We start from the raw sequence: 15,407 nt of genomic DNA, 5'->3' as shown, positions 1-15,407 counted from the left end.
CGCCCCGTGGGTGTAGCTTATTATTATTTTTTAAATGAGGCTTTTAATAAAGATTCTACATATTCAACCTTTAATGTAATCAGTAGTATTGGATATTATGTATATGTCTGTAATTGTTTTTGGTATGTCTCCAAAAGGGCAGCTCAAAAGGTTGTTTTATTATTCTGGCGCCATAGCAGATAAGATGGTCCTTGGAAATTGAGACGGCTCTATAATATGTGATGTTCTTAGTATTTTTTTTGGTTTGGATTTTGGTATCTGACTGTGTCTTTGCGTACATGCTGTACCAAGAACTTCTCTGGCCAGATCTTCGTATTAAACAATCTATTCAAGTAAGGACATCTGAGGCTCTTCGGGTTACTCTTTATCCATCATCAGGAAGGATCATCATTAGTGCGAGTTTGCTTCATCGTGGGGCAGTGTCTCCTATCCTGCTTTCTACTCGTGATGCGATGTTCCCAAACAAAACGGCTCTTCTGAACGGCTCTTTCTGTATGAACGAAGGGAACTCGTTCTATCTATCATTGTGTCCAATTTTCACTGCCTCCCCTTGATCCGTAACGCCAGGTTTATGCGCGCAGGATTTCCGTCTCCTTTTGTGGGTGTGACAGTGACAACAGCATCAGCAGCAGCGCTCTACAGGATACACAGACGGCTGTCCCACTGAAAACACACCAAACACCCTTTTATTGACACTTTTATCCAACATGCGTGACTGGCAAGCGCACATGCACGATGCCTGATTGATATGCACATATACCCCTTTAAAATGTATTCAAAAAAGAATGAGGAGCCGCTCTTTTGAACGACTCTTGAAAAGGAACGGAGCCGGAGACACACGACACATGGATTTTGTGAATACTAGTTTAGCAAAAACAAAGTATGAGACCCGAGCTTACTGGACATACTCAACGGCCCAACTGCCCCATAATGCTTTGCATCTCTTAGACTTTGGTTTTGTTTGTGTGGTCAATTTCTCCAAATAACACTTTGCTGCAATGTTTTTTGGAGATTGGAGAGTCACCATCAGGCATTTGATACAGTCGTGATGCAGTTGACTTCAGTGTGAATGGTGAGATGGTAATGGAATATTTAATTGTTCATTTAGTAGGCAGTATGCACTACATACTGACTGAGTATGGGTTGCTTAATGAACCCACAGAGAATTATCACTCAACTCTGCAGTTCTCAGCTCTATGGAGCGTAAGGCTTCTTTCAGGTCATTGTTTCAGTTTCAGGGCCTGCAACTTTAATGTACCTGTTTTGGTTCACTCTCATGCTCTCATAGTGCTATTTCCAGCTGCACCAACAAGGTGTGTTCAACTAAAAACACACTGTACGCTACCTGCATGGCACCAAACAGCAGTTTTTATTATTATCGTTATTTAGTTATTTTCTGGTTGGTGAACAAGTGTGCCTTCCATCCATCCATCCATCCATTTTCAACCGCTTGTCCCTATCGGGGTCGCGGGGGGGCTGGTGCCGAACCCAGCTGACATCGGGCGTGCGGCGGGGTACACCCTGGACAGGACGCCAGTCTATCACAGGGCACATAGAGACGAACAGAGACAGACAACCATTCACACCTACGGGTGATTTAGAGTCATCAATTAACCTAACTCGTGCATGTCTTTGGACTGTGGGAGGAAACCGGAGAACCCAGAGAAAACCCTCGCAGACACGGGGAGAACATGCAAACTCCACACAGGAGGGCAACAGTGCTAACCACCACACCACCATGCCACCCTACAAGTGTGCCTCAAATACTAAAAAGGTAAAAATGTGTCACTGTTACTTGGCTCGTTTCTGCTGCCCCCAAAAGGGCCAAAAAATAATGATATAAAGCCCTGCTCCAAAGCCTTTAAGTAACATCTAAAAATAGGAACAGTTCGCTTTTACGTTGTCATGCAAAACAGCATATTTTGCAGAATAACTCTTGATTTAAATGAAATACGAAACATGTCATTTGAAACATAATTATTATTTTCTTTCCTTTCTATTTTGTGTAAAACCATGATATATCCCACCTTCCTCAACACTGTGGGTCCACTGAACGTCATGTCATAAAATGTAGAAGTAGTTAGGGGAAAGAAGAGTCCAGACCCGAGAGGAAAGCTCCACTGCTGCTAACACAGCACATTTTTTTGAAAGACCAGGCACTACGTTTCCTCTGCCATGCACTGGTGTTATTGCAATTACAGTCAACCGATGGCTGAAAATGGGTCATCAACTTCCTCAGTATAAATGTCTGTTTTGCTTTTCGGTCCACTATAGTGATTCAGCCGTGTAATGACAGTTTTTATATTTGCTGTTCTAAGCATTGAGTGTTAGTTATGATGATTCCCAGGAAGAAAATCCTTAAGTTACAAAGGAAGTGTTTCGTTCCATGTTTGCAGAGGCATTCATAGGCGTTTGTTTGGGATAATTAAGAGGTGAACCAGGGGGATAGTATAAACAGACGAAGAACTTCTTTCGCGGAAAAGACAAAGAAATGGAAGAAATATATTGGGAAAGAAGTCAACCATCTGTATAGCTACAAAACTAGAGTATACGTCAACACTGAGGTCATGAGTAATGATGGCAGTGTGGCGTTTTCCTGTGGACTGGCAGGTTTCACTTCTGTAAAATGTGTGTGTTTTTCGAGAGCCATCATCACCTCACAACAAATTATAATTTATGGATCAGAAGACTGATGCTAACTTAAACACAAATGCAAAAGCTTATGGAGGGTATGGGCAGCGGTGTTGGAGAAGCATAAGAGCATCCTAATTCATTTTGAAGTTCTTTAAAAAACTAGCATGGTAAGAGACTACTAGGGGTGAGATTTGAGTGGTATTCTCAGTATTTCCTTGGGTGAGTAAGACATTTTAGGAGGAAAACATGTCTTTATCTGAAAAAACATCAGATCTTCTCACCTCAACCCACACGGTAATAAATAAGATTGGACACCGTAGCGGACAACAAAGGCATCTTGCCTCTTAAATGGGAATTAAAAATCTTCACCTGTGAGGGGGGAGGCCGTTGGAGGTTTCACTGCTCAAGGAAAAGTATTCAGTTGCACACATGAGCATGCATTGTTTTATAATTTACACACAGCAACTCTGCCACCTTTTATAAAACCATCACAGAGCCAACCCTCCAGATGTAACAATCACACTGGCGTGCACAGGGAGGGGGCTCGTGGCCCAATTGTTGAAAAACGCGTGCTAAAAGTCCCTCTAGGAGCCAAAATGTGTGCTAAAGTGCCCTCTAGGAGCCAAAATGAGGGCTAAAGTGCCCTCTAGGAGCTAAAGCGTGCTCTCATGGCAGCCAATAGGTGTGTTAAAGGGCCCTCTTGGAGCCAAAAGGCGTGCTAAAGTGCCCTAATGGTAGCCAAAACGTGTGCTAAAGTGTCTTCTAGGAGCCAAAACGCATGCTAAAGTGCCCTCTTGAAGCCAAATGAGTGCTAAAGTGCCCTCTAGCAGCCAAAAGCGTGCTCTCATTGCAGCCAATACGTGTGCTAAAGGGCCCTCATGACAGGCAAAATGTGTGCTAAAGTGCCCTCTAGGAGCCAAAACGTGTGCTTAAGTGCCCTCATCAGTGGCAAGGATGAGCTGTATGTGCCCTTTTTTCCCTTTTCGCCCCTGCCCTTCAAAAAGTTTGTGCATGCCACTGAACAATCACACCTGCACCTTTTACTTCAACCCAGATCCTAGCCACATATAATAAAGTATATATACCGGTATATTTATGACACCCCAACTGAAATCCTGTTGCCTGACGTTGAAGAGCTGCACTGTATGTTGCAGACCAGAGAAATGACAGAGAAAGGGACAGAGGAAGGACGTCTTTCCTGCCTCTGCATCCTGTGTTCTGCTGACAGAGGCTGGTTTTTAGGAGATGAGCTCCTCAGAAGCCAGATAACTGACGAGCTGAGGGTCTGTTTTCCCCTTCACTAACCACCCACTGGAATGACCGTTTTCATAACCTCTTATTAATACCATTCAACTTTTGCTTTGAATTGAATCACACAATCGAATGCATGTATCTGTACGGCTGTCACTGCAACACAGGTGCATCAAAGTATGGTCGTTGTTTGGCTTGGCTCCCCTGTAAAGTTGGCCAAACGTCACTTAGGTCTCTTTGGTTCTCACCCCTCCTGTACATAACAACACATAATAAGTCAGATATTATAATACATTCTTTCGAGTCTGTTAAACCTTTCTTTCCAATGACGTGTCTCCCTGGTCCAGCTGGTGACGTTGCGTCAAAATGATGATTCCTTGTTCTGCTGAATGTGATTCATTGTTCCTTTAAATCAGTGGAACGTCCAATGCAACCGCACACTTACATACAGGAGGACATGTTGGATGCTACTTACTTATGTAAAACTTGTGTGCTAAAGGGCCCTCTAGGAGCCGATACACATGCTAAAATGCCCTATAGGAGCCAAAACGTGTGCTAAAGTGCCCTCATGGTAGCCAAAACACATGCTTAAGTGCCTTCTAGGAGCCAAAAGGAGTGCTAAAGTGCCTTCTAGGAGCCTTAAAGCGTGCTCTCATGGCAGCCAATACGTGTGCTAAAGGGCCCTCTAGGAGCCAAAACGCGTGCTTAAGTGCCCTCATGGTAGCTAAAACTTATGCTAAAGTGCCCTCATGGTAGTCAAAACATGTGCTAAAGTGCCCTCTAGGAGCCAAAACGTGTGCTAAAGTGCCCTCTTGGTAGCCAAAATACATGCTTAAGTGCCTTCTAGGAGCCTTAAAGCGTGCTCTCATGGCAGCCAATACGTGTGCTAAAGGGCCCTCTAGGAGCCAAAACGCGTGCTAAAGTGCCCTCATGGTAGCCAAAACTTGTGCTAAAGTGCCCTCATGGTAGTCAAAACATGTGCTAAAGTGCCCTCTAGGAGCCAAAACGTGTGCTAAAGTGCCCCTTTAGGAGCCAAAACGTGTGCTAAAGTGCCCTCTTGGGAGCCAAAACGTGTGCTAAAGTGCCCTCTTGGGAGACAAAACGTGTGCTTAAGTTCCCCCTTCAGTGGCAAGGATGCGCTGTATGTGCACATTTTTTCCTTTTCGCCCCTGCCCTTCAAAAAGTTTGTGCATGCACCTGAACAATCACACCTACATAAGTCAGATATTATAAATAAATTATTTTGAGTCTGTTAAACCTTTCTTCCAATGACGTGTCTCTCTGGTCAAGCCTGTGACGTTGCATCCTTGTTCTGCTAAATGTGATTCATTGTTCCTTTAGATCAGTGGACCGCCCAAAACAACTGCACACTTACATACAGGAGGACATGTTGGATGCTACTTACTTATGTAAAACTCTTGTGGTAGGAAAAGGAAAAGTATGGGAGACCCTTTTCAGTACAGTCGGTACATGCACATTAGAGGATTTATTTTTATGATAGAACGCTGACAGAGACAATCTAATGGGAAGTGTCCTCTCCTACGTTTATTACAGGAAGGCCGCAATCCAAACATCCAGCATTTAGGGCGTGAATCTTGGAACGGGCTGCCACCACAACCAGAACCTAAGATAGCCACTTATCTCCAGTCCATAATTGAGGCAGGCTTAGATTTTTATCCTCTCTGGCCGACTCTGTTCTTTTAACTCTCAGCTGCCTTCGCTACTCTTGACCATTTCGGTCTAAAAATACAACATAAAGCAGCAGGACAAGTGGCAAGGCAGGAAGCAACGTCATCATATTCTGCTGCATATGATGACAAAGTCTATGCAGTGTGTAAATTACAGTAAAGCGGGTCTAGAGGCTGCTCCATAAGTATTTCCGCACAGTTCCAACCCCCCTCTCTCAAAAAACAGGAAGTCTTTCTAGTCAGGAGAAATATTGGCCAAGCACCTTACCTACCCTCTGGTTTCCTGAGAAAGCTGGGAGGAAACTGCCGAACGTCGAAAAAGCGGTGACCTCAGCACATATTTGTGCCTCTCCAGTGGGCCATGACCACATAGCCCCGAGACTACCCCAGTCCTGCTCGCAGATACGCGGAAAGAACCGGGAGACAGGGCAGCCCCCAGATTGACTTTGGAGACATCAGGGAATAGTCGGAGTGTGTTTATTTAAGTCAGCAGAAAATACTTGTCAGTGTGCTGAATACTCTAGATTTTAACATCAGATTTACGCTCTCAGATGGAGGAAAGCACATGATTTGCCACATCTGTGTCCATGAATAAGGATTCACCTGATCATGAATGATTGGCCAATGTGATCAGAATCTTAATGTTTCCACTTCTTAGATTCACTGCTGCGCTCATCTGTCTACACCGAGAAGTGTTTTCCCTTTTTTTGTGTGATTTACAGACGCTGCTCTCCCTCTTTTTGAAGAACAAAGAACTGCAGACTCAGCAAAAGACGCTCAGATCACATGACATATCATTAGGTGCAACAGTTTAAAACTTCCTGTGCGTTGTGCAAGGCTTGTTTTGATACATGTATTAGAGTTTTCGACCTGTCTGAGAGAGAATTGAGTGCACATGTATTTGTGAGGATTGTGAGTCTCTGCATTGGTTTGTTCCTTAGCCTTATGCATAAACAGTGTGTGAATGTAAAACATGGACACGCAGCACTAAATACTGTGCTGTTCTCTGTTCGATGTTGCCATCCTGTGGACAATAAGTGCACTTCGGATCATGTGCAGCCAAAACCTTGTCCGTGCACAACAGTTTTCCAAACTTTTATGTTGGCAGTTATGCTATTCAGTTTCCCAATCTCACATGGTGGTGACCTACATGTACCAAACCGTCTCTTTAAATATTTACTCTGATTTGCTGTGGTCCTGCCTGAATGGTTGCATCATCCTGGAAACACCGAAATTAACAAATCGTCTCGAATTAATACAAACATTGTTAAACATCAAAATGCAATAAATGACATATGGCCATGTGTATGAACAGTGTGCATGCACTAAAAGAAAGTTCCAACATTCAAAATGATATCATTAACTGCACAAAACTGGATGTTTTGCTAAATAAGAAAACTAAATCCACATCTACAGGGTTTAATAATTTAATTGTTCAACAAATTTCACACTTCAAATAGTTTTGAGGTAGTTTGATTGTAATTTTCTGTCATTTTCTTTTCAGAAAGTGCTTAAAATTGGTTATAATATCGAAAAAAATAGCATTTAATCAAATAAATCCTGTCAACACAGCTGAGAAGAAACGGCAGCATTAAAAATACATGTGTTTGCCACACTTATGCAATAGAGTCATGTGGACGTCTCATTTATTCTTTAATAAAAAGTGTGACTGTATTTGTTTTCTAGCTGTTAGTGAATTAAGGTGTAGTTTCAACCCATGAATCAGCCCATCACTACACAGTTCACATGATGAGAAGAAATGAAACCTCACTTTTATAGATTATTGTGTTTTAGAACAGCTTTGCTCACACTGTTATTAACACAATATACTGACTGGATGAGTCATTTGTTTCAATCCAAACAAACACTTTAAACTCTGTTTTCTCGGCATTTTCCAAGCACTGAATCAATATCGCTGCCCCTGAAATCCAAACCTTTGACTTTGATGACAACAGCACGGTCATTTTGCAGTTCAACAATGATTTACAGAGAGGTAGCTTAAAAAACTCAATTGGGACGGACCCGCAACACCACTCGTCTCTTCAGAGGTTCATCATGAGGGTTGGGATTGCTTTTCAGCTGGGCTTCTGTGGCCTGTGTCTAACTCTGGCACTTCTCGGAGAAGGAATGTATGTATATTTACTATTTCATTGACACAACAGCAAGGATCTGGTTACTAAGGATTTGGTACAAGACAAAACATTGTACCATCACTTGTATTTCAGGGCAGTGGAACTTCCTGATCCACCAGCAGTAAATTGTGTTTGGAGCAGCTGGACAGAGTGGACTTCGTGTGATTGCACAAAAACCAGAGTGAGTCCATTACAACTGTAGTCAGTGACTTCAAAACTCAATTTTCTTCTCAGTTTTATATACAGAAGGTAAAAATGACAGCTAAGGTGAACAGATTGCTGAAATTAAAACCAAGGTAATTTACAATTCGGCAGTCATCAGTAAAACATCAACTGCCACTGTCATTCACATTTCACAATTCTGGTTTGATGTATTTTGACCACGGTAACAAACAGATCACAACTGAAACGTTGCTCATGTTGCCCGCTTTTTTTTCCCCACGCAAAATATTGTTTCACTTTGAAAGTTGTTTTTAACACATTTGATGACCTAGGTGACATAGCCTTAGCTAACGCCAATTAACTTTAGGAGCTTAAGCTAACAGGAAAACATGATAATTTACTTTCTTTTTCCCCATTTCCTTTAATTGAAAATCTATATTTTGATCCCCCAACAACTTAAATAAAAGCAGTAGCTTAATTTAATCATAATGGAGCCAAAAGTAACACCAGATTCTGCGAAAAGGAAGCTAGCCTAACTTTAGCTTAGCAGAGTTTCGGGAACAGTCGTCTCTTCTACCTCTAACTCTGTGGAAGTCATTCTATATGATTTGGTTATGCTACCTTTAAATATTCTATATTTAAATATATAAATTACAGATCACTGCATTTAACTTGGAAATTAGTTCAAATGGACAAGAACACTAAAAAACAAACAAGAACACATTCACTGCATCGCCCCTGGAACATGAGAGAAGACTCCAACACGTCTTTTTAAAAAGTGTATATGCTTAACAAGATGTGACATCATTTGTGATCCTCAGAGACGATCTCGAGGTATAGAGGTGTTTAGTCAGTTTGGCGGCGAGCCCTGCCTGGGATCCCTCGGGGACAGGGAGTTCTGTGTACCAGAGGCCACATGTGCGCCACCCACTCCCTCTGCATGCTCTGACCAAGAATTCCAGTGCGAGTCGGGTACGTCAGCTTCTTTTAAGACACCTACAGTACCTTTGTCTTTATGTTTGGCCCCCTTAGATTAACCCCCCGTCTTTACACAGGTTATTGCATCAAGAAAAGACTTATGTGCAATGGAGACTACGACTGTGAGGATGGATCAGATGAGGACTGTGATCCTGAGCGCAAGCCCTGTCGTTCATTGGTACTGGATACCAATGAGCAAGGCCGGACAGCCGGATACGGGTAAGAGTGACATGTTAAAGGGTTAATTCAGTACTTACATAAGGACTGGCCCATTCACGGTGACCGTACATAACCACTATGAATCACAGCAGTACTCAGAGGAGAGGCTGTATTTTATATGAATTGTTTTTAACAATTATGATGACGTGTTTTTGTACATGAATAATAAATATTTATAGAATAGTTTATGATTAAAGGTATCTTTATTAGTACCCAAGGGTAAATTCATTGTTTAGACTATATCAGCATTCCGGGGTTAAAACAAAACATCACCGCAATTATACAAAGGGCATTAAAACAACTGTATCAAAAAGTAGTGTTGAATTGTTCAGTTCATAGATCATTACCACTCTCATGTCTGAAGCTGCAAATGAAGCTCCAGCCAGGGGACAATTAGCTTAGCATAAAAACTGGAAGCAGGGGGAAACCGCTCACCTGAACCCCTGTAAAAGTGTCTTAAAATGTCAAAGTATGTCTTCAAAAACTACTTGTTTTTGAAGACATACTTTGACATTTATAGTACTTCAAACTTTTGAATTTCAACTGAAGGCATAATACCGCATGTAATCCTAAAAGTGCCCACTGTGTCCGTGCACCAGAATCAACATCCTGGGTGCAGATCCTCGGATGAACCCCTTCAACAATGATTACTTCAACGGGATGTGTGAAAAGGTGTTGAATCCAAACACCAGGAAACACGACAGGCTTCCCTGGAATGTCGGTGTGTTCAACTACGAGGTTAGCCAAAACCAATTCTCCTGTTTCATCAGAGATGCAGTATTACTATGCAGTCAGTGAGCAATCTGAAAAAACTGTCTGTACTACTTCAAAAATGGTTGTTTGTACATCAGTGACTCCACTAGTGTTGCATTAAATTTCTGAAGAAACATTTGCTTGGATGCACATTTTCTTGATCTCGATGCATTGAAAGAACAGAGGTCCACGTTTAACAAAAGCAAAAAATGATTTCAAGACACCCGTTTGCAAACTCTCACCCAACTCGTGCAGTTTAATCCAAGTCCCTTTTATCAAGTTTAACGGTTAGTACTTTCCAAACATGTGCACTTTCGCTAAAACCTTACTATTTACAACACTTCCACATAAACTGTCTCACTCTTGTGCTTGTGAACTAGTTGCCCAGACTCTCAAAGAATAGCAGAAGTGTTGTTAATAGTATTAACAAGAGGGTTCCTGGTTCGAATCTCGGCTGGGACCCTTCTGTGTGGAGATTGCATGTTCTCCCCGTGTCTGCGTGGGTTTTCTCCGGGTTCTCCGGGTTCTCCGGGTTCTCCGGTTTCCTCCCACAATCCAAAGACGTGCAGGTGTTGGGTTCATTGATGACTCTAAATCACCCGTAGGTGTGAATGGTTGTCTGTCTCTGTTCGTCTCTATGTGTCCTGCGATAGACTGGCGTCCTGTCCAGGGTGTACCCTGTCTCACGCCCGATGTCAGCTGGAATCGGCTCCAGCCCCCCCACGACCCCGATAGGGACAAGCGGTTGAAGATGAATGAATGAATGAATGAATGAATGTCATAGTCAGTGTGTTTGGAAAGCACTGAGCATACAAAAGGAGACTTGGATCATACTGCATGACTTATGTGAGAGTTTGTAAATATATATTTTTCTGATGCTATATGTGGACCCCTATTACATCAATGCATCAAGATTTTTCACCATTTATGGGTTCTCTGTTCACCATGGAGACATAAAAAAAGTTTTCTTTAAGAATTCAGGGTAACACAGGGTGAGTAAATGATATTCAAATGATTATTCTGAGGGTGAATAATTCCTTTAACACTCACTGTCTTTCCAGACTTTAGTGGAGGAAACCTCCTCCAGAGAAATCTACGAAGACACACACACCCTCCTGAGGGAATTGCTGAAAGAGATGAGTTTTAAAGTTGATGCCGGACTTTCCTTCAAATTCAGCTCAAGTGAGCCGTCCATGTCCGAGAATCCTTCAAAGGTGGATCTCACTGGTGAATACGAGAAGAAAAAGATGGTTAAGGAGGTCTCAGAGTACACCACCATTAAGGTAAATGTCAGGCAGTGACACGAAATAACATTGCATTGACACGTAGCAACATTAAAGGGATAGTTCTGATTTTTTTAAATGGGTTTGTATGAGGAATTTATCCATAGTCAGCGTGCTACCAACAGTAGATTGCGGTTGGCACGTCCCCCATTTGGAGAAGCAGGCAGGAGCTAAGCAATGTACTGCTGTGGACTGGGGCAGCAGCGAAACGTATTTTAGCCAAAAAACGTCCTCACCTTAAGCACACTGTTTAAGTTTACACTGGGGGAACCGAATCTGTTCTATGCTCTCATCAAAACTACCAGACTCCACTGACAAAAACAGTATGTTTACCTCACAGAAGAGTGGCTCATCTGTGGGTAGTGGGTAGTTTTGTTTCTTAAACGTAATGTAACGTCCATCCATCTTCAACCGCTTGTCCTTATCGGGGTCGTGTGAGGCGGGGTACAGCCTGGACAGGACGCCAGTCTATCGCAGGGCACATAGAGACAACAGAGACTGACAACCATTCACACACACATTCATACCTACGGGCAATATAGACTCTCCAATTAACCTAACACGTGCATGTCTTTGGACTGTGGGAGGAAGCCGCAGAACCCTAAGAAAACCCATGCTGACACAGGGAAAACATTCAATCTCCACACAGAAGGGCCTCAGCCTCACAGGTTCAGGATTCGAACCTGTGAGGCGACAGTGCTAACCACCACATCACCGCGCCGCCCCGTAATGTAACGTAACAGTACATTTCTTAGCTTCCTAGCATGTCCTCCTGCCTGCTTCTTCAAAGTGGGGACATGTTGACCACCATCTACTGTAGGTAATACACTGACTATGAATCAGTACCGCATACAACCCAACTTCAACAAATCCAAACTATCCCTTTACATTTAAAAATAGGACAATATTGTGTAACCAATCTCAAATAGATTCATACAATCTGAATCTGTATTTTCTTATACTTCCCTTCTGCACATTTAGAACAAGAGCTTTATGAGGGTGAAGGGCAGAGTACAGCTGAGCACCTACAGAATGCGCTCCCGTGGCCTCCAAACAGCCAATGAATTCTTGGAGCACGTCAAATCGTTACCTTTGCAGTATGAGAAGGGTATTTACTTTGCCTTCCTGGAGGACTACGGAACTCACTACACCAGGAACGGGAAGACTGGTGGCGAATACGAGTTGATTTATGTCCTCAATCAGGACACCATCAAAGCCAAAAGTATGTGCAAAATTAGCACGTGTCTCTTTTCAATGTTGACAGGATTGAAAAGTGATAAGCACTCATCCTCTGTACTTGGTGATTCTTGCAGATCTGACGGAGAGAAAGATTCAAGAATGCCTTAAATTAGGCATCACAGCAGACATTGGAGGCAAGGTTGACGGACACGCCAAAGTCGACAACTGTGATGATGTAACAAGCAAAGGCCAAGGTCAGCTGTCTCTGTTTTACCTGATCATACTGATTATGAAGCTTATAAAGTTAATATTGAAGGGAAATGTCCAGATTTTAAAGTCTATCTTAACAGAGTATGACACTCACACATGCACACATGTATGCCTACTTGTTATTTATCATTTGTTGCTGGAATCATTACTTCTGCCCATGCATGCCATGGAGCGATTCGTTCACAGCATGCATACACTATAAGACAGCAGGGACAAAAGCCACAGATTATCCATCCATCCATCCATCATCAACCTCTTGTCCCTGTTGGGGTCGTGGGGGCCTGGAGCCGATCCCAGCTAAAAATCGGGCGTGAGGCACATAGAGACAAACAGAGCGGACAACCATTCACACCTACAGGCAATTTAGAGTCATCAATGAACCTAACACGTGCATGTCTTTGGACTGTGGGAGGAAACCGGAGAACCCGGAGAAAACCCACGCAGACACAGGGAAAACCTGCAAACTCCACATAGAAGGGCCCCAGCTGAGATTCGAACCAGGAACCGTCTTATTAATACTATTAACAACACTTCTGCATTTCTTTGAGAGTCTGGGCAACTAGTTCACAAGCGCAAGAGTGAGACTGTCAAACTCCACACAGAAGGGCCCCATGCAAGAATTCAATCTAATGTTCAAATAAGGATAAGAGGATTCAACAGACTAAGTTTTGAGTTGCTATCTTTGCCTTGGAACTCACATGTGGGTTTAGTGCAGCTCAGCAAGCAACTGAGGAGGAAACATAGACTTGTGCGAAAAAGACTGTTATTTTGGAAGATTGGATTAAAATAGATTTCAATCAGAACATAACTCTCAGACCACACCTTATGAGGACGTGTTGCATAGATATTGTGACGTGTGTGAGTAAGGTTTACAGTAATGCATCAATGATGGAATGTCACTGACAGTTTTGCCCTGTTGCTACACAGTTGATATTCACGGGAAAGCAGTGGTGGACAAAGTGATGACATCAGTCAAAGGAGGTAGTCTGCAAAGTGCTGTTGCAATGAGGGCTAAACTGGATAAGGACGGAGTGATGGACATTGCTACGTATCAGGACTGGGCCGGGAGCATCGCTGAGGTCCCTGCGCTGCTCACCAGTGAGGTATGATAGATGAAGCAAAGTGAAGCTGTAAAAACGTCCTTATAGAAGAAGAAGAAGAAGAATTACTTTATTAACCCTGCAAGAGGAAATTAAATGTTTTCACTCTGTTATTATATATGTTACACACACACAGGCCCGAAATACGCACACATGCACAAACAGGACCTATATACATGCAATTAATGGAGAGACGTCAGAGCGAGGGGACTGCCAATGGATCGGCGCCCTGAGCAGTTGGGGTTCGGTGCATTGCCAAGGAGATGAACTTGCACCTCTCCAGCCACCAGTCCACACTCCATTCATGGTCCACACAGGGACTTATAGGTTACACGCTATAATGACAATGTTTTGTGTAGTAGATATGATCTGGCATCTACCGTCCGGAGTAGTAACTTTGGTGATCCTCTGACTTCTCATCTAGCGCCAACAGGTCAAACTTTTCACCTATTCAGTGAAATAGCTCTACATTACGCATTACGCAGTATACGCAATGAATCGGCACAAAATATGGTGCAGACATTCACAGCACCATGAGGTTGCCATCTGATGTTTTTACTGAATGATTCAAAAGCTTTTGGATGGATCTCAATGATGATTTGGTGCAGACAGTTATGTATGGTGAATCTGTGACTTTTTAAATTGAGTGTTATCATTAGGCTCTTATGTATCCAATACTTTGATTTATGACTAAACACATTCAAAAATAAATCAGCTGTACTTTGTGTTTACTGCTAGTGACCAAATGTTAGCATGAACATGGTCAAAATCATATAGCTTCTAAACATCAGCATATTAGCATTGTCATTGTGTGCATGCTAGCATTAGCATTTAGCTCTAAGCACTACTGGGCCTCAATGCAGCCACACAAAGCCACTAGCATTGCTGTAGACTTTTGTTATAAGATCTGATGTAGATGAAAGATGCAATGTCATTCTTCTGTTATTATATTCTATGAAGTTAAACAGTGCATGTATTGTTTTTTTTTTCTTCTGACAGCCGGAGCCCATCTATATGTTAATTCCACTGGATATGCCGGATGCCAACTCAAGGATAGCCAACCTGAAGCAGGCCACAGCAGACTATGTGGCAGAGTACAACGTGTGCAAGTGCAAACCCTGTCACAACGGAGGCACTCTTACTCTGCTGGATGGGAAGTGTATGTGCCTGTGCCCCCACCTGTATGAAGGCATGTCCTGCCAGAACTACAAGGCTGATAAGACTAAATACGCAGGTGAGGAGTAAATAGAGAAATTTAAAATGTACAGTATTAACAAGGCCACTTTTACTCATTTTTTAACTTAAAAATTGGACAATGTTTTGCAGGTACAAGACCTACTTTTAACCAGGAAGGCAACTGGTCATGCTGGTCCAGCTGGTCCAGCTGTAGTGGAGCGAAACGCACCAGGACACGCAGCTGTAACACAGACGGACTCCTTGGAGCCGTGTGCAGAGGAGACACCAGCAGTGACGATCACTGCTAAACAGATGAATTACCATTTAACAGTCAATCTCTCTCACGCTCACTCAGATTAAAGTGTCTTTATGTGCCAGTTAGGAGAACAGAGCCATCTTGAGGTTGGTAATGAATAATGCAGTTCATAAAGGGACATTTTTGTAATGTGTAGATGGATTTTTTTGTGAGTTAAATATGTGGCTTTTGAGTTTCAATATCAACTGTAAATATGTACACATGTGGATTTAGTGGAAAATAAGCTCTGTGAAAGTTTAAGCTCCATTGTACCCCAGCACACAAGT

General features: G+C 42.6%; 1 protein-coding gene across 1 annotated transcript; it reads left to right on the top strand.

Annotated features, from left to right (window-relative positions):
- Positions 1-7,610: 7,610 nt before the first annotated feature.
- Positions 7,611-15,133, top strand: c9 (complement component 9; the record flags this gene model as incomplete). The annotated part of the gene is made up of 11 exons (XM_083929813.1): positions 7,611-7,702; positions 7,799-7,886; positions 8,689-8,839; positions 8,923-9,064; positions 9,664-9,802; positions 10,879-11,100; positions 12,082-12,322; positions 12,414-12,533; positions 13,477-13,652; positions 14,649-14,883; positions 14,976-15,133. The coding sequence occupies exons 1-11, from the start codon at positions 7,629-7,631 to the stop codon at positions 15,131-15,133; spliced, it is 1,746 nt and encodes a 581-aa protein (XP_083785939.1). The 5' UTR covers positions 7,611-7,628.
- Positions 15,134-15,407: the final 274 nt, after the last annotated feature.

This window comes from Echiichthys vipera (assembly GCF_963691815.1).
Source record: "Echiichthys vipera genome assembly, chromosome: 16".
Classification (NCBI taxonomy): Eukaryota; Metazoa; Chordata; class Actinopteri; order Perciformes; family Trachinidae; genus Echiichthys; species Echiichthys vipera.
This window is presented reverse-complemented; position numbering and strand designations above follow the sequence as displayed.